Source organism: Pseudophryne corroboree, chromosome 7, assembly GCF_028390025.1.
Source record: "Pseudophryne corroboree isolate aPseCor3 chromosome 7, aPseCor3.hap2, whole genome shotgun sequence".
In the NCBI taxonomy this organism is placed as follows: Eukaryota; Metazoa; Chordata; class Amphibia; order Anura; family Myobatrachidae; genus Pseudophryne; species Pseudophryne corroboree.
Window position 1 is genome coordinate 94,899,761 of NC_086450.1, and position 23,074 is coordinate 94,922,834.

General features: G+C 46.4%; 1 protein-coding gene across 4 annotated transcripts in view; it reads left to right on the forward strand.

Moving 5' to 3' along the window:
- LOC134944673 (dynein axonemal heavy chain 11-like) overlaps window positions 1-23,074 on the forward strand; it is a 697,358-nt gene that overhangs the window by 149,335 nt on the left and 524,949 nt on the right. For all 4 annotated transcript variants that reach the window (XM_063933444.1, XM_063933440.1, XM_063933442.1 and 1 more), the window contains 2 exons: window positions 21,277-21,501; window positions 21,835-21,926. In XM_063933444.1, coding sequence (XP_063789514.1) covers window positions 21,277-21,501; window positions 21,835-21,926 — 317 coding nt within the window. The remainder of the gene's footprint in view (window positions 1-21,276; window positions 21,502-21,834; window positions 21,927-23,074) is intronic.

A 23,074-nucleotide genomic window follows, 5' to 3' on the forward strand; every position in this document is an offset into this window, starting at 1 on the left:
ATGGTAATCCGGTCAACGGAACAAAATGTGCCATCTTAGAGAATCGGTCAATAATCACCCAAATGGTGTTATGACCCTTAGAGAGAGGTAGTTCAGTAACAAAGTCCATAGAGATATGAGTCCAAGGTCTTTTAGGAATGGACAATGGATGCAACAACCCTGCAGACGTGGAATTTTGTGCTGAGCACATTGAGGACACGAATTGACATACTCTTGGACATCCTTTTTCATAGTGTCCCACCAGTACGATCTTCGCAAGAATTCCCACATTTTCTGGACTCCCGGATGACCAGAAAACTTAGAAGTGTGAGCCCACTGCAACAGTCTTGGTCGAAATCTAGCTGGCACCGACATTCTTCCAGGAGGAGGGCCCAACCCAGTGGAAGCTGCAGAAATAGAGACGGGACTGAGGATTAATGCTTTCTCGACTGTATTCTCCTCATCCGAAGCCATTACTGAACGGGATAGGGCATCCGCCTTGGTGTTAAGAGTTCCAGCCCGATACTTAATGATAAAGGAAAATCTAGCAAAGAAGAGCGCCCATGTTGCCTGACGGGGATTCAAACATTGGGCCGTCTTGAGGTACAGTAAATTCTTGTGATCCATAAAAATTGTAATTAAGTGTTTAGCACCTTCCAGAAGATATCTCCATTCTTCTAAAGCAGATTTAATTGCCAGCAGTTCTTTGTCTCCAATGGTGTAATTTAATTCGGCAGGGGAGAACTTGCGGGAATGGAAACCACACGGATGCAATTTCCCATCTGAGGCGTACTGTGAAAGTACGGCACCTATGCCTATCGTGGAAGCATCAACCTCCAGAAAAAATGGTTTTAGGAAATCTGGCTGCTGTAGTACTGGAGCGGACATAAAGGCTACCTTCAGCTGTTTGAACGAAAAGAAAGATTCTTTGAAAATATCAGAATGTCATCCAAATATACTACTACATTCAGGTACAACATGTCCCGAAAGACTTCATTAATGAATCCCTGGAAGACGGCGGGGGCGTTGCTGAGGCCAAACGGCATTACCAGGTACTCGTAATGCCCATCTCTAGTATTGAAGGCTGTCTTCCATTCATCCCCTTGTCGGATACGTATCAGGTTATATGCTCCTCTTAAGTCAAGCTTAGTAAATACTCGAGCTCCCCGCACTCTATCAAAAAGCTCTGTGATGAGCGGCAGAGGATACTTGTTCTTAATGGTGACTTCATTCAGACCACGATAGTCTATACATGGTCTCAGGCCTCCATCTTTTTTCTTAACGAAAAAAAACCCAGCTCCCGCTGGAGAAGTGGAGGGACGGATGAATCACTTCTGCAAATTAGACTTAATGTACTCTGTCATAGCTTGTGTCTCCGGAACCGACAAAGGATAAGTGCGACCTCGGGGTGGCATTTTTCCCGGAATAAGCTCAATAGGACAGTCCCAGGGCCTATGTGGAGGTAATTTATCTGCCGCCTGTTCCGAAAAGACATCTGAAAATTCTCGATAAGCCTCTGGAATAGACTCCACGTCCGACTTGGCCGATGCACAGAGTGGAAAGACAGGAGTAAGACAATTCAATTGACAGAAAGGACTCCAAGAAATTATTTGTGTCGACCTCCAGTCGACATGAGGGTTGTGAAGCCTGAGCCAGGGAAGACCCAAAACGAGATCATGAGACATCTCCTGAATTACAAGGAACTCTAGTTGTTCTCGGTGCAAAGCTCCCACTTGTAGCTTAATTGACTCAGACTGACTTGTAATCAAGGCGTTAGGAATTTGGACACCGTTAATAGCTGTTATCGTAATAGGTCGTTCGACCAACTGTAACTTCAAGCCCAAACTCTGGGCGCAGGAGAGAGAAATAAAATTCCCCGCAGCTCCTGAATCCAATAGAGCCTTAACAGTTTTGACTTCTGTTTCTGTAAACAAAGATACTGAGAGTAAACAGTCCACTACTGGAGAAGATTGAGAAACCACACCCAGCTTGACTTCCCTGGAACAGGCTAGGATTGCCCGTTTCCCGGGCGAGACTTGCAAAACTTGAGGAAGTGATCCACGGCTCCACAGTAGAGGCAAAGTCTACCCTCACGCCGACGCTGACGCTCTTCTGGAGATAGCCGAGACCGATTAATCTGCATGGGTTCGTCTGGATTTGAAGTAACCATTTGTTTAGACGGAAGAGCCCGGAATCTGGATCGATCAGACCGAGTACGTTCGCCGCCTCGTTCCTGCATGCGGAGATCCACTTTCACACAGAGTGAGATCAACTGTTCCAAAGAATCTGGCAAATCCCTTGTAATCAGTTCGTCCTTAAGACGGTCGGACAGCCCGTTCCAGAAAGCGGCCCGTAGGGCGTCATTATTCCAGCGCAGTTCGGAGGCTATGGTCTGAGAATGAATCACATACTGTCCTACTGAACGGGAGCCTTGTCGGACTCGGAGTAAATCTGAAGAGGCAGCGGTCGTTCTGCCAGGCTCATCAAAGATCCTGCGGAAAGATGCGATGAAATCGGTGTAGCTGGAAACCAAAGGATCAGATCGCTCCCATAACGGAGACACCCATTCCAGCGCTGAGCCCTCAAGCAAGGAAATAATGTATGCTACTTTGGACCAATCCGTGGGGAAGTTGTGTGCGAGGAGTTCAAACTGTACCTCGCACTGGTTAAGAAAACCACGGCAATTTTTCGGATTGCCGCTGTAGCGAGAGGGAGTGGGGAGCTGAAGACGTGACCTGGTTCCGGACACGGCGTGAACATTATCGGGCGCCGGAGCTGGAGCCGGAACTACTGCCTAAATTTGATCCAGCCGGCCGGATAGTTCCTGGAGATATCGCATCACCTGGCTTTGCGCCGCCTCTTGACTCTGAACGCGGGAAGCCAGGTCCTGAATGGCACTCGTCTCTGGGTTCCGATTCCCCGGGTCCATGTGGCCTGAGTATACTATCACTGACCTGAGTTGAGAGTGTTGTGGACTCGGGGTTTCTTCCGGTGTCCGGGAAGAGGAACCGCAACTGGGCCGCAGCAGGGATGGTCGAATGTAAGTTTTTCTCATGCAGGATTAGATCGGCAAACAGGAGGCACGTGTGGACGCTGAAGGTCTCCTGAAAGACAAAGCTTGAAAGGCGTTGATAAATCAGTGAAGAATATCCGATGCTGGAGGCACAAACTGCGCTAAAGTGCTCTGGGTGCTGGGAGACACTGAGGTGTTTGGAGACACTGAGATGATTGGAGGCACTGAGGTGCTTGGAGGCACGGAGGTGCGTGGAGGCGCTCGGGCGCTTGGAGGTGCGTGGAGGTGCTTGGAGGCACGGAGGTGCGTGGAGGCGCTTGGAGGCACGGAGGTGCGTGGAGGTGCTTGGAGGCACAGTAATGCTGGGAGGCACGGAGGTGCGTGGAGGCACTCGGACGCTTGGAGACACGGTGATGCTTGGAAACAAGGAGATGCTTGAGAACACAGGATTTAGCAGGAACAGGAGAGTTCTGGAGATCACAGTTTCTGACAGCAGAATGATGATACTCAGGCGCCGGGTCTCTGCCCGGCGTCTGACTTTGAATCTCCCGCCCTTGCCTGATTGGCGGAGCGGGCAGGTGACGTCAGTCCTGCTCCGCCTCCATGACCACACTCATGATGGCGGCGCCCTCGCTCCGGGAAGCCGCCAAGGAGACACACCGACCCGACGCCGGAACCCGGAGACCGCCGGGGGAGAGAGGCGCCGGGTAATCCAAGACACACGCAGGGGCAATCGCGGGCGCCGCTGCCTGCGACGTGTGACAAATACCTTGCCAGAGAAGGTAGTAATGACTCATTAATTGAGTTTAAAAATTGGTTGGATACATTTCTAACTGATAAAGATATCCAGGGATATAACATTTAAAAAGACTGCAGTGTATTGAGTTACTACGGGTATACTTTGGTTACATTCATAACAGTATAGGATCAAAACAAAGGTTGAACTCGATGGACAACTTGTCATTTTTCAACCTCACTATGTTACTATGTTACTTGAAATGTCTTGCTTCCTCCCTGTATACTGCTATAGGAAATTATGGCTTATTTAATTTGGTTGAATCAGGGCAATCCTAGCAATAAATTATAGAGATGCTAAACAGGTAGGATATGAAATCCTGGCAGACAGGATCCTGACAGTCAGAATACCAACAGCGAGAACCAGATGGATCATGTAAGTATTTTTGCCCTACCGCTAATCCTTCCCTTAACTTAACCCACCCCTCCCACAGCCTAACCCTAACCTCCACCTCCCACAGCCTAACCCTAACCGTCCTCTCTCACAGCCTAACTCTAACTCTCCCCCTGCAGCCTAACCTCCCCCACCCCACAGCCCAACTCTAACCTTCACCCTCATGACCAACCCCAACCCCAGTGCTTACCCCTGGAATTTGTTGGTCTTCTGACCGTCGGAATCCCAACTGACAGGATTTTGACCACATCCTTGCTAAACAGATACACTTAGTAATGTGCTGTACGTGAATAGTGTCCAAGGGCTTAATTTAGAGATATAAGTAAACTTATGGCTTATGTACATCTCCAATGTTAGTCAAACTGCGTATGAGCAGGTACCTTTTAGGAGCAGGGAAGGGGGGTGACGGGAAGCATTTCCCAGATCTGAGATGTGGGAGTGCCAGGGTCTGCGTTCTCCGGCCACTGCAGCGTGAATTCTCCAGCCATCCTAAGTAACCTGAGGGTTAGTCAGATGATCGATATTCAGGCAGATGATCTCATGCTGCCTTTTGGAAGCAGCAGCGGGTCACACAAGGATGTAGGAGGAGTCTACTTACACAAGACGTTTCCTGCAGCAGTTAGCGTATTTTTGCACAGCAGGTAAATCCTAAAATGCAGCTACTGTGCTTACTGTGTTAATCTCTTAATCAGTCCCCAAAAGCGCTGGTCTATTGGAACTGGCCTAATGTTTTTGATATTTTTGTATGCTTGTGATTTCTTTAACATGATACCCAGAAGCATACTCACCGTGAAAGCTATAGCAAATATACAATAAAAGGATTATTACCATTTTACTGCAATGTGACAAATGTTATGCTTTGCTGCTTTCTTGTCCACTTTCACGTTGCATGCATATATTATATTTTTTTGTATAATCTGTTTTTATTCAGGAAAATATGAAGATCACATCACATTTAGACAAAAGAGCATCAGAACATATAATTAAGGTCAATTGCAATATAGCCATAAGGAGCAGAGTAGCGTACCACCCTAGACACTGGGGGTCGGTGTAAGTACAGGCAATAGTAGGTTGTTCTATAGTGTCAATGTGGTACCCACTCGCTATCTGTCTATACAGTGAGTGTAATCGTGATAACATAGGTAACATAGTAGAAAAGTTATAAAAAAGAGCGAAGTATGCAATGAAGGAAAGGAAAGAAGAAGAACATAGTGTGACCAAGTCTGGGGGCCCTTGAACTGAGGGGGAGGTGTGATGCAGTCTCTTTAATCGATCAACTGCGGAGCTAAGTCATTTGGTGGCACAGATGTAGTCTTTGTAGTCTTTGGAGGACGTATATTCTATCCAAGGTAACCAAGTGGTCATGAACTCTAGGAGTTTATCTCTGGAAACCAGGAGGATGTTCTCCATATTCATATAATAATTAATTCTAGTGAACCATAGTTTCCTTGTGGGCGGAGATGAAGATCTCCATAGAGTGGGGATAACTGCCGTGCTGCATTAGACAGGTGGCGGAGTAATGATGTTTTGTGCTGAGCCAGTGATATTGAGGAGTGGGAAAGCAACCCAAAGGCCGGGTCAGTAGGGATAGGGGTATGGAGTATGTCTAGAGAAATGGAGATGACATCAACCCAGAATGGTCGGAGTAGGGGACAGTTCCACCAGATGTGCATTAGGGAGCCAGTGGCGTTAAGACATCTCCAACATCTGTCTGTCACTCCAGGATACATTAAGTGAAGGAGAGAGGGGTGCCTGTACCATCTCATTAAAAGTTTATATTGGGTTTCCCTAACTTGTATACAAACTGAACTTTTATGGGATTTGAGGAATATCATCCGCCAGTCTTTGTCTGTTAGCTGAATCCCGAGATCCCTCTCCCAGGCTAACTGGAAGGGTGTGGGGGTCTGAGCACCAGGGCTCTGTAATAATTTGTAAAGTGCGGAAACAGTGTGCTGGGGGGTGCATGTAGAGACGCACAACCTCTCAAACTGTGTTAGTTCCCGTGAGGCTTGGAGATATCTGTGTTTGGAGTGCAGAAAATGTCTAAGCTGTAGATATTTCCAGAAGTCACGTTGTGGGATTTCCCATTTAGATCGTACTTCCGAAAACTGTCTAACTCCTGAGGAGGTCGCCAGCTGGCCTACCCTAAAGGGACCTTCAAGGGCCCAATCACGAAAGTGGGAGGGTGTTAAGCCGGGTAGAAAGTCGGGGTTGGCTAGAAAAGAGGTCAACGGGCCGAAATCGGAAGAGAGGAAAGGCCAGCGGCGCGCTTTTTTGCAGAAGGAGAGGGTCGCAGTGATAGTTGGGTGAGGGGAGGGAGGCTTGGGGAGGAAAGGGAGCCAAGGGAAGATCTCTGGGAATTGTTGCATATAAAGCCCCTCCAGAGCCACCCACTGCTTTGTGTCCCGACTCCTCGTCCAATCCAGAACCCTATTAAGCAAAATTGCCCAATAATATCCTCTGATATCAGGTAACTGGAAACCACCACCTCGGGTGGAGCGAATCATAGTGGACAGGCTAATTCTAGGCCGCTTCCGAGACCAGATAAATTGTTGTATCAAGAGTTGGATGGACTTGAACCAGGAGTCTGGGATCCGTATGGGGAGAGCCTGTAGTTTGTAGAGTAGCTTAGGGAGAGTATTCATCTTCACAACATTCACCTTCCCCAGCCAAGAGAGTGGTTTGAGGTACCATCTGCTATAATCAGCCCTGAGTGTTCGGAGAAGGGGCGCAAAATTCAATGTGAACAAACAGGACAGATCACTCGGCAGTTGTATTCCCGAGTAGGATAGGTGGGAGGTATTCCAAGTAAAGGGGAAGGATTGTTTAAGTTTAGCCACTGTGTTGGGGGGGGGGGGGGGTGGAGATGTTCAGGGCGCAGGATTTGGACATGTTGATCTTAAAGTTGGAAAGTGACCCGAAGTGGGACAGCTCCTGCATGAGATGAGGGAGGGAGGAAACCGGGTGTGTTATTGTAGCTAATAAATCATCAGCAAACAGGAAAAGTTTGTGCTCTGTATCACCAACCTTCAGGCCAGTAATGCAATCATTGGCCCTAATAGCTCTCGCAAAAGCTTCGATACAGAGGACAAAGAGTAAAGGGGATAGTGGGCAGCTCTGTCGTATCCCATTACTTATGGAAAAGGGGTCGGATAAGGATCTGTTGACTCGAACCCGAGCTGTGGGTGATCTATAAAGTCCCATAATTATGCCAAGCGCTAGGGGGCCCAATCCGATGTGCCCCAGTACAGACCTCATAAAACCCCAACTGACTCTATCAAAAGCCTTTTCGGCATCGGTGGATAGCAGCACAGTGGGAGAGCTACCCTGGGATGCTATATGAATTAGGCTCAGTACCTTAGTGGTATTGTCCTTAGCCTCGCGTTTCGGGACAAAGCCCACCTGGTCGTTGTGGATTAGAGAAGGCAGGAATACATTTAGTCTGTTTGCCATTAGTTTTGCGAAAAGCTTGACATCGACATTTAGAAGAGATATGGGCCTATAACTGGAGCACATCGAGGGGTCTTTACCGGGTTTAGGTAGAACGGAAATGTGGGCCTCTAAGGACTGGTTTGAGAAATGGGTATCTGCGGAGATAGAATTAAAGGCCTGGAGAAGATAGGAGGAGAGGAGATCTTTAAATTGTTTATAGTAGGTAAGCGTGAAGCCATCCGGCCCTGGACTCTTGCCAGAGGGTGTCGAGGTCAGAGCGTTTTCCAGTTCTTGCTGGGTAAAAGGTAGTTCCAATGCTTCCCTATCTGAAGGTGATAGGACGGGGTAGGACACCTTTTCTAAATATGCCTTCGCCTGTAGAAAGTCGTAAGGGGAGGCGGTGCCATCGGGTCGGTTCTCCAAGTTATATAAAAGGGAGTAATACTGTTTGAAGCATACAGCAATTTCAGGGGTTTTGAATCGGAGAGCATCCCCAGGGTTCTTTACGTTATTAATATACAAAGAGGAGCGTTGGGCCTTGAGAGCCTGGGCCAGGAGGCGACCAGGTTTATTACCCCACTGGTAGTATTTGGAGTTGCATTTACGGACTGAAAGCTGGATACTATCAGTAAGGGTTTTCTTTAGTTGAGCCCGCGTGTCAAGTAGTTCTAGGTAGTCAGTCTCTGATAAAGACATTTTGTGCGAGGACTCAAGATGTTGGAGTCGTTGTAATAGTTTGGTGATTAGTGCTGACCTCTGTTTCTTCATAAATGTTCCCAACTGTATAAGCTTACCCCTTATGGTGCATTTATGCACTTCCCACAGGATAATCTTTGAGACATCGTCGGTATCATTCATGGAGAAGAATTCAGTCAAAGCCTTTTCTATTTCACTCCTGCAATATTAGTCCTGTAGCAATGACTCATTAAGACGCCAGGTCCATTGACCCGGGGTAGTCTGGGGGGTTGAAAGAGTCATATGTACTGGGGCATGGTCAGACCAGGTCGAGCCTATGGAGGAGTCTATTAGTAAAGATGTCTGTGACTCAGAAATAAATAATCGAGACGGGAGTAAGCTTTGTGTGGGGGTGAGTAAAAGGAGTAATCTCTTTCAGAGGGATGAAGAACCCTCCAGGAGTCAGCCAGCTGGAGGTCATGGAACAGTCGTCTAACCTGTCAGTATTGACATTGGGAGGTCCGGGGGGGCGTTAGAAGATGAGTCTAAGGATGGATCCATTATCCAATTCAGGTCACCCCCCAGAACAACAACCCCTGAAAGGAGTGGTTCCATTTGGGAAAGGGCGGAGCGGAAAAATGGGACCTGGTCCTTATTTGGGGCATAAAGTGCAACAAATGTGTATGGGCACATGCATATTTTGCAACGCACTATCAGGAGACGACCCGGGATCGCCTTGTGAACTGATATGTCTGACAGTTGGTCCTAGAGAATAATATCGCTACACCTTTTGATTTAGAATCTGGGTTATTATTATAAAAGGCCTGGGGGTAATGGTGGTTAGTCAAGGAGGGGTTCTTAGCTGAGATTTTAAAATGCGACTCTTGGACCAGCGCAACATCTACTCTATCAGCCCAAAGAGACCGTAAAAGGGATGCTCTTTTCTCCGGCACGTTAAGGCCCTTCGCGTTGATCGATGTTACTTTAACTCTACCAGGGGATGTCATAGGAGACATAGGTCATGATGGAGGGCGGTGAGCCCAGGGTGGTCAACGAAAGGAAAGAGGAAGGAATAGGAGGGAAAAAGAAAGGGACAGAGCATGGAGAAAAAACAACAATAACAATCAAAAAACCCGCAGTGGGGTAGCCGATCCATCTGAGGATTGGGAACCCAAGAGGCAAAACAGCCAGGAGCGGGTGTGGGGCGGATGAGGGAGCCACCGCCAAAGGCATATTAAAAATGAGAAAAAATAGTGCAGTAATCATTATACATGCATAGTTTTAACTAATTGTAAACTGTAAACTGTAAACTGTAAACCTTGTTAACATGGAGAAATCTTCGAGTGGTAGGATGCAAGAAATCTCATAGTCAGGAAACAGGAGTTAACAATCAACGGCCCAAGACATAGTGGGGGGGGGGGCATAGCCCCAGTGACAGCGAGATATCGGATGAAGGTTCATCAGTGGTGAGAAATGGTGTCACGCTGTAACCTAAAGAGATAAGTTAGGGAGAACAAGGACAAGCAAAAGATCTCAGGTTATCAATCCGGTAGCATTTGAGTCTTTGTCAGAGGGGGATTCGTTGGTGCCCTTCCTCCCGGCCCTCCGCACCTCCCGCCAGGGGGTTCCTGTATTCGGGAGTTGGAGAGGTGGCAACGTTGGAGTAGGGAAGTCCCAGTCGCGTAGGTCAAGTTTCGGTATGCCAAGAACTTTACAGAACACAGGGAGGTCTGAGTAGGAGTTGAGGGTGTGGGTTTTCCCCGATGAGGAGACTTGGAGGTTGAAGGGAAAGCCCCAGCGGCATTTCAATTGGCGTTTACGGAGCTCGTCCGTTAGGGGCTTGAGGGCCTACCGTTGATGGAGGGTGTGCCAGGACAAGTCTTGGTAAATATGAAGCAGTGAGCCGTTGAAATCGACTCCATTGAGTTGGCGTACCTTGCGCATGATGTCATCCTTCTGGGTGAAATAATGCAATCTGCAGATGACATCGCGTGGTCTGTCTGCGGAGAGACCTCTTGGTTTCAGGGCACGATGGGCCCTGTCAAAGGTTATAGTATCGTTGGGGTCGTTACCTAATATTTCGTTGAAGATTTTCATGAGAGCGTCAATCAGGCCTGTTTGAGGGACGTCTTCCGGCAATCCCCGCACACGGATGTTGTTTCTCCTCCCTCTGTTGTCCAAATCCGTTAACCGTGTTTGGAGGGAGCGGATCTCTGCCGACTGGGCTTCAATGACGTTCGTCAATGACTTCAGAAATGTGTTGGAGGAGACCTGGTAATCTTCCACGCTCGTCACCCGGTCAGAGATGTTGGCGATGTCTTGTCTCATGGTGGCCAGTTCACGTCTCACCGTGTCCTGCAGATCCTGTTTAGTGGGTAGGTTTTTCATGTAGGTTAAGATGTCTTGTAGGTCCCTACCCCCTGGGGGGCAGGCTTGTGGAGCGTCCACGCTTTGGAGAGGGTGGATGGGAGGTATGCGGGGAGAGGGGGGGTTTGTAGCAGAAGGGTTTTCTGTTAAAGCGGGCGAGGCGGATTGTAGAAATGATCTCATAGCGGACTGCGACATGTTCCCCCGCGGAGTTGATGTACCGGACTTCTGGGAAGATTTCTTGTTCCTGGGCATCACTCAATCAGCATCGAGGAGTTTAGATTCCTTAAAGTCAAGGTAACAAGGTGAAAGAAGGTTGCATAGCTCACAAGAGGATGCCTTCAGCGGTGTACCTCCCTATGGGTTGGCATCAGCAAATCATTGCGGCATCAGTGGCAACGGTGGTCCGGCATGGCGCAAAGCTATAACACTTAGCCGCTGGGTTATCTCAGAGGGGTAGAAAGGCATTCCCATAAGATATGATATGATATGATATGAGGGAGGACTGCAGGAAAGCCTGGGCGCCGCGGTCTGGAGTGCAGCGCACTCACAGCCCCTCAGCCCCAGGAAGTATGGCCAGTCCCCGTCCCGTCTCGTCAGTAAGTCGCTGCTGGTGATCAGATACTGGGTGTCGCGGCTGCAGGGGAGAGGGTGTCAGCTTCGGGTGCCGCGGGCCGTTAGCAGGTGTTCCGGGCCACTCGTCTGGGGCCTCAGGGAGAGCTGCGGCCAGATGGTAGCCGCCCTCCTCGCGGGACCTCGTTACTCGGGATTCCGGGGGCAGTCTCCTGGGCCGCTGGGTGTGTATGTGTAAGGGGGCTGCTTGACGGTGGCGAGTGCTTCACCTACCCTGCGGCGGGATCCGGAGGCCTCTACAGGCGGATCTGGGTGCCGGCACGGCTCTAGGAGTCCAGGCCTGGCTCCGTTGTCACTTTAGGCCCCGGCTTCAGTCTGGGGAGAGGGCCGCAACCTGCGGGAGCGCTTAGAAGTACTCCCCGATTCCGCGGCACCTCCCCAGGGTATTTAAGCCAGTTGATCAGCAGTGGGGGTGATAAAAGGTGGTGGATGGGTGACCCCAAGTGTCCCGCAAGGGGCCATTTGCAGAGTGCTGCCCGGGCGCGTTGTTGGTAAAGCAGCGTGGGGAGGGAAGATGGCCGCCAGCGTCTGCCACTCACCGTCAGTGGAGGATCGGAGTGCGGTGTCCGCAGCTTCCAGCCGCCAGGCAAGGTGATGGGCAGCGCGGAGGGACAGGGCGGCAGGCTCCAGCAGGTGCTCCGGCGGGAGCAAGGGGTGACGTCCGGCGCCTGTGTGCAGCTCCAACTGCGGTCCCGGAGCAGCTCCAAAATCGAGGTCCCGGCTTCACATGCGGGGGAGGGCCGCAATCCGCAGAGACAGCCGGAGCTGCCTCCCGACTCCGCAGCACGCTCCCCCCCGGGTCAGGAACGCTAGGTGAGAGGCAGGGGTATGAAAGTGTGGGGAACAGGGCACGGATGTGAGATATATCGGGCTATCTGCAAGCTTGCAGGCTGGAGCCCATGTAAAATGCAGCTTCTCCCTCAGCCAGCCAAGCCACGCCCTCCCATATATTATATAAAGTCTGTATAGAAGCTGTCACGCATGGTGTCCGCTGCTGAAACAACCTTCTGTTAAGATTGTGAACTTATAAACCATAATTAATTTGTTGTGAAAACTTGTCAGCAATACGCATTATGTCAACTAAAGTTTGTTCTCATCTGAACTAAATGAACATGCAATTGCTCCGGTTGCATATTTGAGACTATTGATGGATTTATAAGACGGCAAAGATGTTTTTTTTTGTGTTTTTTTTTTTTAAAGTAAAGCAGTAGCTGGATCTAGAGCTTTCTTAAAAATATTATAATTTTCTGAAGGCGCTTGGACCCAGCTGTGACGCTTGACAACACGCACAAAGTGCAGGGACACTTATAGGAAAGTGCTTGCCTGCGGTTCCTTATTGCTTAAGTATGCCCAACTGCTTCTGCTCCTGTTTGGTTTGAATAAAGAATCAAGAATCAGAGCAAAGTTGCTCGGGTGATGGCTTGGAGCTGAATACAGCCATCAGTTCCATTGTGAGTGGCTGCTTTGAACAAATGAGTGTGTTTTTTAAGCATTTAACATTTTTTCACTTGTTTTGCAGTTTTCTTTTTTTAGTGTACAATTTGTCTCTTGAGAGCCACACTATTCTTAGAGCCAGAACACAGAAAATGGACCTCTGTGATCAGCAATTCAATTCAGTCCTAATTTCAGTTTCTTTTACATCAGTAGGGAATATTTTGTTGACTTTGGCAAAGTCCAGACTTAGATGCTTTAAAGAAAACTTTAGTAGTTTTGTGGAGGAAAGAATGGCATCAATTCTTATTTTATCTTAGTGGACTGTCACATAGGCCCTCATTCCGAGTTGATCGTTCGCTAGCTGCTTTTAGCAGCAGTGCACACGCTAAGCCGCCGCCCTCTGGGAGTGTACTTTAGCTTAGCAGAAGTGCAAACGAAAGATGAGCAGAATTGCTCGAAAACCTTTTCCTGCAGTTTCTGAGTAGCTCTAGACCTACTCCTAGATTGCGATCACTGCAGACTGTTTAGTTCCTGGTTTGACGTCACAAACACGCCCTGCGTTCGGCCAGCCACTCCCCCGTTTCTCCAGACACGCCTGCGTTTTAGCCTGACACGCCTGCGTTTTTTAGCACACTCCCGGAAAACGGTCAGTTTCCGCCCAGAAACACCCACTTCCTGTTAATCACTCACCGATCAGCAGAGCGACTGAAAAGCGTCGCTCGCCCCTGTGTAAAATTGCATAGTTTTGTGTGAAATTACTTGGCGCATGCGCCCTGCGGCTCATACGCATGCGCAGGACAGCCGATTTTTAGCCTGATCGATATGCTGCAAAAAACGGCAGCGAGCGATCAACTCGGAATGAGGGCCATAGTTCATTATGACAAGGTACAAATGAGCATAATTGTCTATGCTTTCCATGAAGAAGTCACTGGTATTTAATGGACAATGCTCTTCAGGGACATAAGTTGGCTGCAGATAAACTGTCCTTTTATTTGTACCAACTAATAAGTCAGCTAGCGGTTAATGCCCATATCTAGGCATTTACTTCATCTGTTTAATACATATGATGTACCTGTACCCATAGGCGGATCTAGACATCTGGTAATGGGTATTCCCAGTTCCAGCACTATGCTACACAGTTTGTCACAAATTTACATGATGCCACAGTGTAATGCGAAAATACACATGATGCTACACGTTAAGGCCCTAATACACATGATGCCACACAGTAAGGCCCAAATACACATGAGGCCACACAATAAGGCCCAAATACACATGATGTCACACAGTAAGGCCCAAATACACATGATGTCACACAGTAAGGACCAAATTCACATGATGCCACTAAGAATTGCCCAAATTCAGATGATGCCACACATTAGAGCCCAAATTAACATTATGCCACACAAAGATTCCAAATACACATTATGCCACACCGTAGGGCCCAAATACACATGTTTCCACCCCGTAGCACCCAAATACAAATTATGCCAAACAGTAGGGCCCAAATGCACATTATGCTACACCGTTAGGCCCAAACACACATTCCACACAGTATGGTCAAAATACAAATTATGCCACATAGTAGGGCCCAAATACACATTATGCTACACAGTAGGGCCCAAATACACACTATGCCACATAGTAGGGCCAAAATACACATTATGCAACACAGTAGGGCCCAAATGCACATTATGCTACACCGTAGGGCCCAAACACACATTATGCCACACAATAGGGTGCAAATACACATTATGCAACACAGTAGGTCTAAAATTTAAATTATTCCACACAGTATGGTCCAAATACAAATTATGCCACATAGTAGGGCCCAAATACACACTATGCCACATAGTAGGGCCCAAAATACACATTATGCCACACAGTAGGGCCCAAATACACACTATGCCACATAGTAGGGCCCAAATACACATTATGCAACACAGTAGGGCCCAAATGCACATTATGCTACACCGTAGGGCCCAAACACACATTATGCCACACAATAGGGTGCAAATACACATTATGCAACACAGTAGGTCTCAAATTTAAATTATTCCACACAGTATGGTCCAAATACAAATTATGCCACATAGTAGGGCCCAAATACACACTATGCCACATAGTAGGGCCCAAAATACACATTATGCCACACAGTAGGGTCCAAACACACACTATGCCACATAGTAGGGCCCAAATACACATTATGTCACACAGTAGGGTCCAAATGCACATTATGCTACACCGTAGTGCCCAAACACACATTATGCCACACAATAGGGTGCAAATACACATTATGCCACACAGTAGGGCCCAAATGCATATTATGCTACACCGTAGGGCCCAAACACACATTATGCCACACAATAGGGTGCAAATACACATAATGCCAAACAGTAGGTCTCAAATTTAAATTATTCCACACAGTATGGTCCAAATACAAATGATGCCACATAGTAGGGCCCAAATACACACTATGCCACATAGTAGGGTCCAAAATACACATTATGCCACACAGTAGGGCCCAAATGCACATTATGCTACACCGTAGGGCCCAAATACACATTATGTCACACAGTAGGGCCCAAATGCACATTATGCTACACCGTAGGACCCAAACACACATTATGCCACACAATAGGGTGCAAATACACATTATTCAACACAGCAGGTCTCACATTTAAATTATTTCACACAGTATGGTCCAAATACAAATTATGCCACATAGTAGGGCCCAAGTACACACTATGCCACATAGTAGGGCCCAAAATACACATTATGCCACACAGTAGGGCCCAAAATACACACTATGCCACATAGTAGGGCCCAAATACACATTATGCCACACAGTAGGGCCCAAATGCACATTATGCTACACCGTAGGACCCAAACACACATTATGCCACACAATAGGGTGCAAATACACATTATTCAACACAGCAGGTCTCAAATTTAAATTATTCCACACAGTATGGTCCAAATACAAATTATGCCACATAGTAGGGCCCAAGTACACACTATGCCACATAGTAGGGCCTAAAATACACATTATGCCACACAGTAGGGCCCAAATACACACTATGCCACATAGTAGGGCCCAAATACACATTATGCCACCCAGTAGGGCCCAAATGCACATTATGCTACACCGTAGGGCCCAAGCACACATTATGCCACACAATAGGGTGCAAATACACATTATGCCACACAGTAGGTCTCAAATTTAAATTATTCCACACAGTGTGGTCCAAATACAAACTATGCCACATAGTAGGGCCCAAAATACACATTATGCCACACAGTAGGGCCCAAATGCACACTATGCCACATAGTAGGGCCCAAATACACACTATACCACATAGTAGGGCCCAAAATACACATTATGCCACACAGTAGGGCCCAAATACACACTATGCCACATAGTAGTGCCCAAATACACATTATGCCACACAGTAGTGCCCAAATACAATTATGCCACATCGTAGGGTCAAAATGCACATTATGCCATATTGTAGGGCCCAAATATACATTATGCCACACATTAGGATCCTTCAGCAGACAAACATTATTATAGTGCATCTTGACATTATGATGACCCTCCTGATTTGATCAATAAGCTGCTACCTGCTTCCAACTGGCAGCATCCAGCTCCCCCGTGGATCTCACTCTTCGTTCATTGCGCTGGCAGTGCTGCAGTGGCAGGGAGAAGGTCTGGACACTAGCTAGCAACCAACTTGGCGCCATCCTTCAGGCAGAACAGAGGAGGCTGAGCCACAATGATTGAATGGGGTGGGCATGCACTCCTCAGTTGTGCCCACTCAGGCTACAACCACCCCCGGAGTGCTTTTTTTTCTTTAACTACTAGCTTTAGTAGTACTTTGCTCTTGTAAAACTTAGTTGCCATGGCAACCTGGCAACTGGAGACTGAAGAGGGATGCTTCTTCTGCCTCCTTGTCTTGATTGGCAGGCTATAGAATACTAACAAGCATTACTACCTCAGCCAGTGACATGCGGTGAGGTGAGGCAGTGCTTTTCCTGTCATATCCCAGTATACTCTAGAGTTTTGTCTATAAAAATTATATAAAAATACAAAGAAAATATTATAAATATCTTCTTTGTATTATTCTAGTATTTTTTTTTATAGTAAAAAGTCTATGATAGTGTTAGGAAACGCCCCTGCATATGAATGAGCCTCCTACTGAGATCTTCTGCCAATAGCAACAACCCGTTCCCAAGGAGTTTTATACACTCCCCGGTACTTAGGCAGTCAACTGGACTTAAGGTCAGGTGACTCAGCATCTGTGTCAGATGCTGAGCCACCTTTGCAGATCTATTGAGGGTTCGCCTACTAAGTGATTTGTCTCTGAACCTGAGCATCTGATTTTCCATGTGCAAATTGTCTCACTATAAGGTTCGCCTACTAAGTGATTTGTCTCTGAACCTGATCATCTGATTTTCCATGTGCAAATTGTCACTACAAGGCTTGACTGAGTGGCCAATTTGAAGTCCTAGGGACCTATAGGGTCTTGTCATCAAGCATTCACGAATGAGCCGTTGAGATTGTGGATCTATATACTATTCATACTTACCATTTAGTTGAGATCCACCCCTGATGAAGTCTTGGAGAAAAGATGAAACGCGTCGGGTTGTCTTCTTATGAAGCTCATGTTAAAGAAAAAGTGGATATTACAGAATATCACCTGTAAAATGCTACTGTGGTCATTGATCTGTAAAAAGGGTGAAGTGAGTTACCACTTTTTCTATGTACAAATATTGATTGTATGTTTTTACAATAATAAAAGTTTTTAGATGGAACATGTCACCATTATGTTTTAGGAGTAAAGATTTTTAAAAGGGTTTGTTTACATTATTAAGTATTGATACGTATTGTGGGCGCCAATTCTTCTATTGTGTTATATATTCTTATTTTCAATTCCTTCTAAAAGGGAATTTAAAAGAATAAGGCTGCATTCCTACATCCAGTGCAGTAATTTGTATTAAGTATACTACACTTATCAGCGCAGAGGCAGAGTATTGTTTTGATAGATATATATATATATATATATATATATAATATACCCCTCTACACACACACACACACACACACACACACACACACACACACACACACACACACACACACACACACACACACACACACACTTAATAGCCTTACACATAATAAACACAGTAGTGCTCCTTACACATAATGTCCACAGTATAGTGTCAGTTACACATAATGTCCCAGTATAGTGCCAGCTACATATAACATTCCAGTATAGTGCCAGGTACATATAATGCCCCCAGTATAGTGTTAGGTATACATAATGCCCCCAGTATAGTGCCAGATACACAGAATGTCCCCAGTAATAACAAAGACAAGAACCAGTCGGCAGCTGTGGAGAGGACCAGCCTCTCTAAGAGATACACACATCAGCTGCACAAAAGCACGTACAGCCAAGCTCTGGCTGTCAAGTTAATCTAGGCCCAGAGTGCCCTGCGGCCACCTGGTGTTTTGGTCACTCAGCAACTGGCGGGACCAGCGGCCCATGCGGCAGAGTGATGTGGCGTGCTGGCTGCCTAGCAACAGCCGGAACCTGCTGAAGTGATGAGCCGCGCTGGTGACTCATGACAGGCAGTGCCTCACCTGTAAGGCTGTAGCTATCATAGGTGCAGGAAGTGCAGCTGCTATGGGGCCCAGAGCTGGGATTGGCCCACCATTCATGTCAAAATTACATGTGTTATATACATTTTTCACCATTGGGTGGCACATAGGGGCCCTTACAAACTTTTGCCTTGGGGCCTACAATATATCTTGCAATACTCCTGGAACTGCTTATTGTAATTTGGTATAAAATGAACTTGAGGGCATTATAATGTTACATAATATGATCTTCGGGCACTGTAATGTGGCATAATATAAACTGGGCATTATAACGTTTCATAATATGAACTAGGGCTCTGTAATGTAGCACAATATGAAGTAGAGACACTATAGTGTGGCATAATATGAACTGGGGCAGCACTGCAATGTGGCATAATATGAACTGGGGACACTGTATGTCATAATGTGAATTGGGGGTACTGTGTTGCATAATGTGTACTGGCAGCCCTACAATGTGCCATAATGTGAACTATTGCACAACTATGATTCGGAAAATGAACTAGGGCACTTTTAGGGGGAATAAAAGTAACACCGTCTGCGGATAGGTGTCTCTCTAGAAGCAATGAGACAGGGCCCATAAAGTTCTGGCTATGCCCTGGCTCACCTGTCTCCCTTTTCTGCACATCTCTGATCAATATTCACCAAATTTCCAGCAGCATATACTGCTGCATCTTTCTATAATGACCACATAGACTCTTGGGCTCATATATTGTGTGTAAATCTAGCTCTGGTACTAGCCAGTGCCTCTTCAGACATTTACTTCACTGCACATCTCTGTACCTGACAGAACTGAGGTATTGAGTTCAATTCCCAGTCATGACCTATTGGTGTGGCGTTTGTACGTCCACCCCGTGCATGGATCTCCTCTTGGTGCGTCAGTTTCCTGCCAATCTCCCAAAACATACTGGTAGGTTAAGTGGATTATGAAGAATTTAGACTGTGAGCTCCAATGGGACAGGAACTGAAATGATTAACATACATTATATTCTTTGTACAGCACTGCACAAGGGCGTAGCTACCATAGGTGCAGGCAGTACAGCTGCTATTGGGCCCAGAGCTGTCAAAGTTACATGTGTAATATAAATTTTTTGACATTGAGTGGTACGTAGGGGTCCTTTCAGACTTTGGGGCCTGCAATATATCTAGGTATGCCCCTGGAACTGCTCATTGTAGTGTGGTATAAAATTAACTGGAGGGCATTTTAATGTTATGGAATATGAACCGGGCACTGTAATGTATCACAATATGAACAGGGAGCACTATATATCATAATGTGAATTAGGGATACTGTGCGGCATAATGTGTACTGGCAGCTCTGACATGTGACATAGGGTAAAATTAAGCACTACTGCGATTCATAAAAGAAACTAGGGCACTAGTATGGGGCATAACATTAAATAAGGCTCTACTATGAAAAATGAACTAGGGCACTATTATAGGGCAGAAAATTAACAACTGAGCAGAGAAGTGTCTCTCTAGAAGCATTGGGACGGGGCCCCTTCAAAATGTTGCTATGGGCCCACATAGTTCTGGCTATGCCCCTGGCACTGCGTAAATTGGTGGCGCAATATAAATAAATAATAATAACCAGAATAAAGTACCAGTATATCACTAGCCATAGTGAATTGATCCGTGCCATTCTCATGCATGTTGGTACAGCATATAAAATGTCAGTGTTTTTGCAATAGGTACAGTTTAAAGCACTGATTTTCATTCTTTTTCAACTCGCGACACACCATACAAGATTTTAAAATTGCCAAGGCACACCATTAGTCTCCCATGGGGAAAATACACACACATTGGCAACCACAGAAAACAGAACAAAACACTGTCCTCAATAGAAAACAAAAATAAAGCACATTGTCCCCCAGATGAGAAAAAAAATTCACGTTGGCCCTCAGATGAAAATAAAATATGAAAACACTCCTCCTCAGTGGTGGGACTTATTGCAGCCCCTAGAGTAGCAGCAGCAACAGCAAGACTCTGAGGGCGGGATGTATTAAGATACATCGCCGCTCCTCGCCGCTTACCGCAGCGATGTTGATCGCATATGTACTAAGGTGGTCATCTCCCTCGGCTCTCCAGACTGCCTAGACGCCGGGAAGCAGCAGCAGGCTGCCCTCGGCGCCTCCTCCTCCCCCCTGCAGCCGGATGACCTCCGGCTGTGTTGCTAGGAGAGGAGGAGATTACCTTCCAGGTCCAGGGCAGCCTGGAGGAAGGTGTGCCGGGGTGGAGGTGTCTGCGACGGTCGGCGATAAGAAGCCCATAGGCTTCTATAGGGTATCGCCATCCAAAGATGGCGATACCCTGGACGGCGAAAACACGGCGGTAGGATCTTGGTAAATTTGAAAATGCTAAAACCCCCAGTTTTCGGGGGGTTTACCGCATTTTTCCTTTAGTACATCCCACCCTGAGTCTCAGCCACAGCACTTTGTGGGCCAGCAATGCAGCTTGTGTGACCTACTGTATGATGCTGCTGCATATGCATAGGTCAGGGCCACCAGGAAGAGACAGGTGCTGCCCAAAAATAATAGTTGAACTGGCGGCAAAAATAATAGTGGCGGCTGTGGCTACACACTGGCGCAGGCATCTTTGGTTCAGGAGAACACTTGAGAACCACAAACAAGACACTAGTGTCTCGTGGCAGAGCGGTTGAAAAATGCTGGTTTATAGTGTCTTATGTTTTGTCAGGGTAAAGAAGTTTATACAGAAATATTTATTGCAGACTTAGAAATCTTAGAGTTATATAGTATGGTTGTATGTATATATATATATATATATATATATATATATATATATATATAATTCTGATCACAGCTATTTATTTTCTGTACATGATGCACTGGGCAAGCACTTCCACCTCACACACATTGTGACTTACCTTCCCAGGTACATCTACAGAACATATTGATGAGCAAATATGTGGATTTCTTCTTGGTGGAGGTGAGCAGGTGGCAGAAGAAATTAATGGTAGCTGACCTGGTTATTTCTGTCTGGTTGGAAGTACAGAAAACATGGGCTCATCTGCAAAGTATATTTGCTAACTCAGAAGATATTAGAAATCAACTTCCAGAGGATGCCAGAAGATTTGAAGAAATAGATTTTGATTTCAAGGTATGACCCTTGCAACATATCTCTCTCTCTCTCCCTCTCTCTCTCTCTCTCTCTCTCTCTCTCTCCCCCTCTCTCTCTCTCTCTCTCTCTCTCTCTCTCTCTCTCTCGCTCTCTCTCTCGCTCTCTCTCTCTCATTATATATATATATATACATATACATACACACATATATAAATAATATGAGTGTGTGTGTGTGTGTGTGTGTGTGTGTGTGTGTGTGTGTGTGTGTGTATGTATATATATATATATATATAATTATTATTATTATTATTATTATTATTATTTTATTATTCTTATGATATACATATATAAATATATTTTGGTTTTTTTTAGGGTCTAATGAAGAAAATTATTAACACGAGTATAGTCATCGAAGTCACAAATGATCCAGGACTACTTGAAAAGTTGGAGGCTCTTCAGCAAAGGTCTGAACTCAATATGAATTTAGTTTGTAAAACATAATAAATATGAGTATCTCATACATGACAATGAGATATAAACCCCAAACTTGATTTCATGTTTAACATTTTGTATTTACAATGAAATGCCATTTCTCAAAACATGCAGGAACTAAAAGCAAAATCCCTGTCCCCAGGATTTGTACAGGAGAAGGTCCAGCATATTAGAAGACCAGCATGTTAATTACATTAATTATTTAGCAGTGCTCTGCTTCTTTTAGTCCCCCTAGTATAGGTCAGCAATGGGAAGAGAGAGCACCATCCAAATAATCAGCAGTGATACTTTGCCACTTCAGTTGGACCGGTCTTCAGTATAAACCTCAAAAGTACTAAGGAAAAGCCCCACTCATGGGCAGTACGGATGGTGTAATGGTTAGCATTACTGCCTCACAGCGCTGAGGTCATGGGTTCGATTCCCACCATGGCTCTACCTGTGCGGAGTTTGTATATTCTCCCCGTACTTGCGTGGGTTTCCTCCGGGTACTCCGGTTTCCTCCCACAATCCAAAAATATACTGGTAGGTCAATTGGACCCCAACAAAAATTAACCCTAGTATGAATGTGTGTGCACGTACATGTGGTAGGGAATATAGATTGTAAGCTCCACTGGGGCAGGGACTGATGTGAATGGCTAAATGTTCTCTGTAAAGCGCTGCGGAATATGTGTGCGCTATATAAATAACTGGTAATAATAATAATAATCCTCAGCATTGTAGGAGTTCAAAGCCTAGAAAACGGGTTGGGGCTGGGAGACCGGCGCTGGGGATCCAGCATACCAAACGTGGGAATAGTCCCTGTCAGTCGGCATGCCGACTGTCGGGGCTGCTAAGCGGGTGGGATTCCGGCGTCGGCACTGTGACAGCCAGGATCCCGAGCGCTGGTCACATGACCAAATGCCTACAAAAACTTACCTCCATTGCTAGATGCTGCTGGTGGAATTCAGGACGGTTGAAAGTTTTGATAACTTTAAATGTTCAGGCAGCGTTTATGTAATTGAGGTCTGCTCCTTCCCAACCACTACACTAAAGGCAGCAGTAAAGAGCTAGGGAATGGGGAAGGGCACTAAAACCACCTCGTATTTCCATTCCTGGCACCCACAGACTCTAGGTTACACTT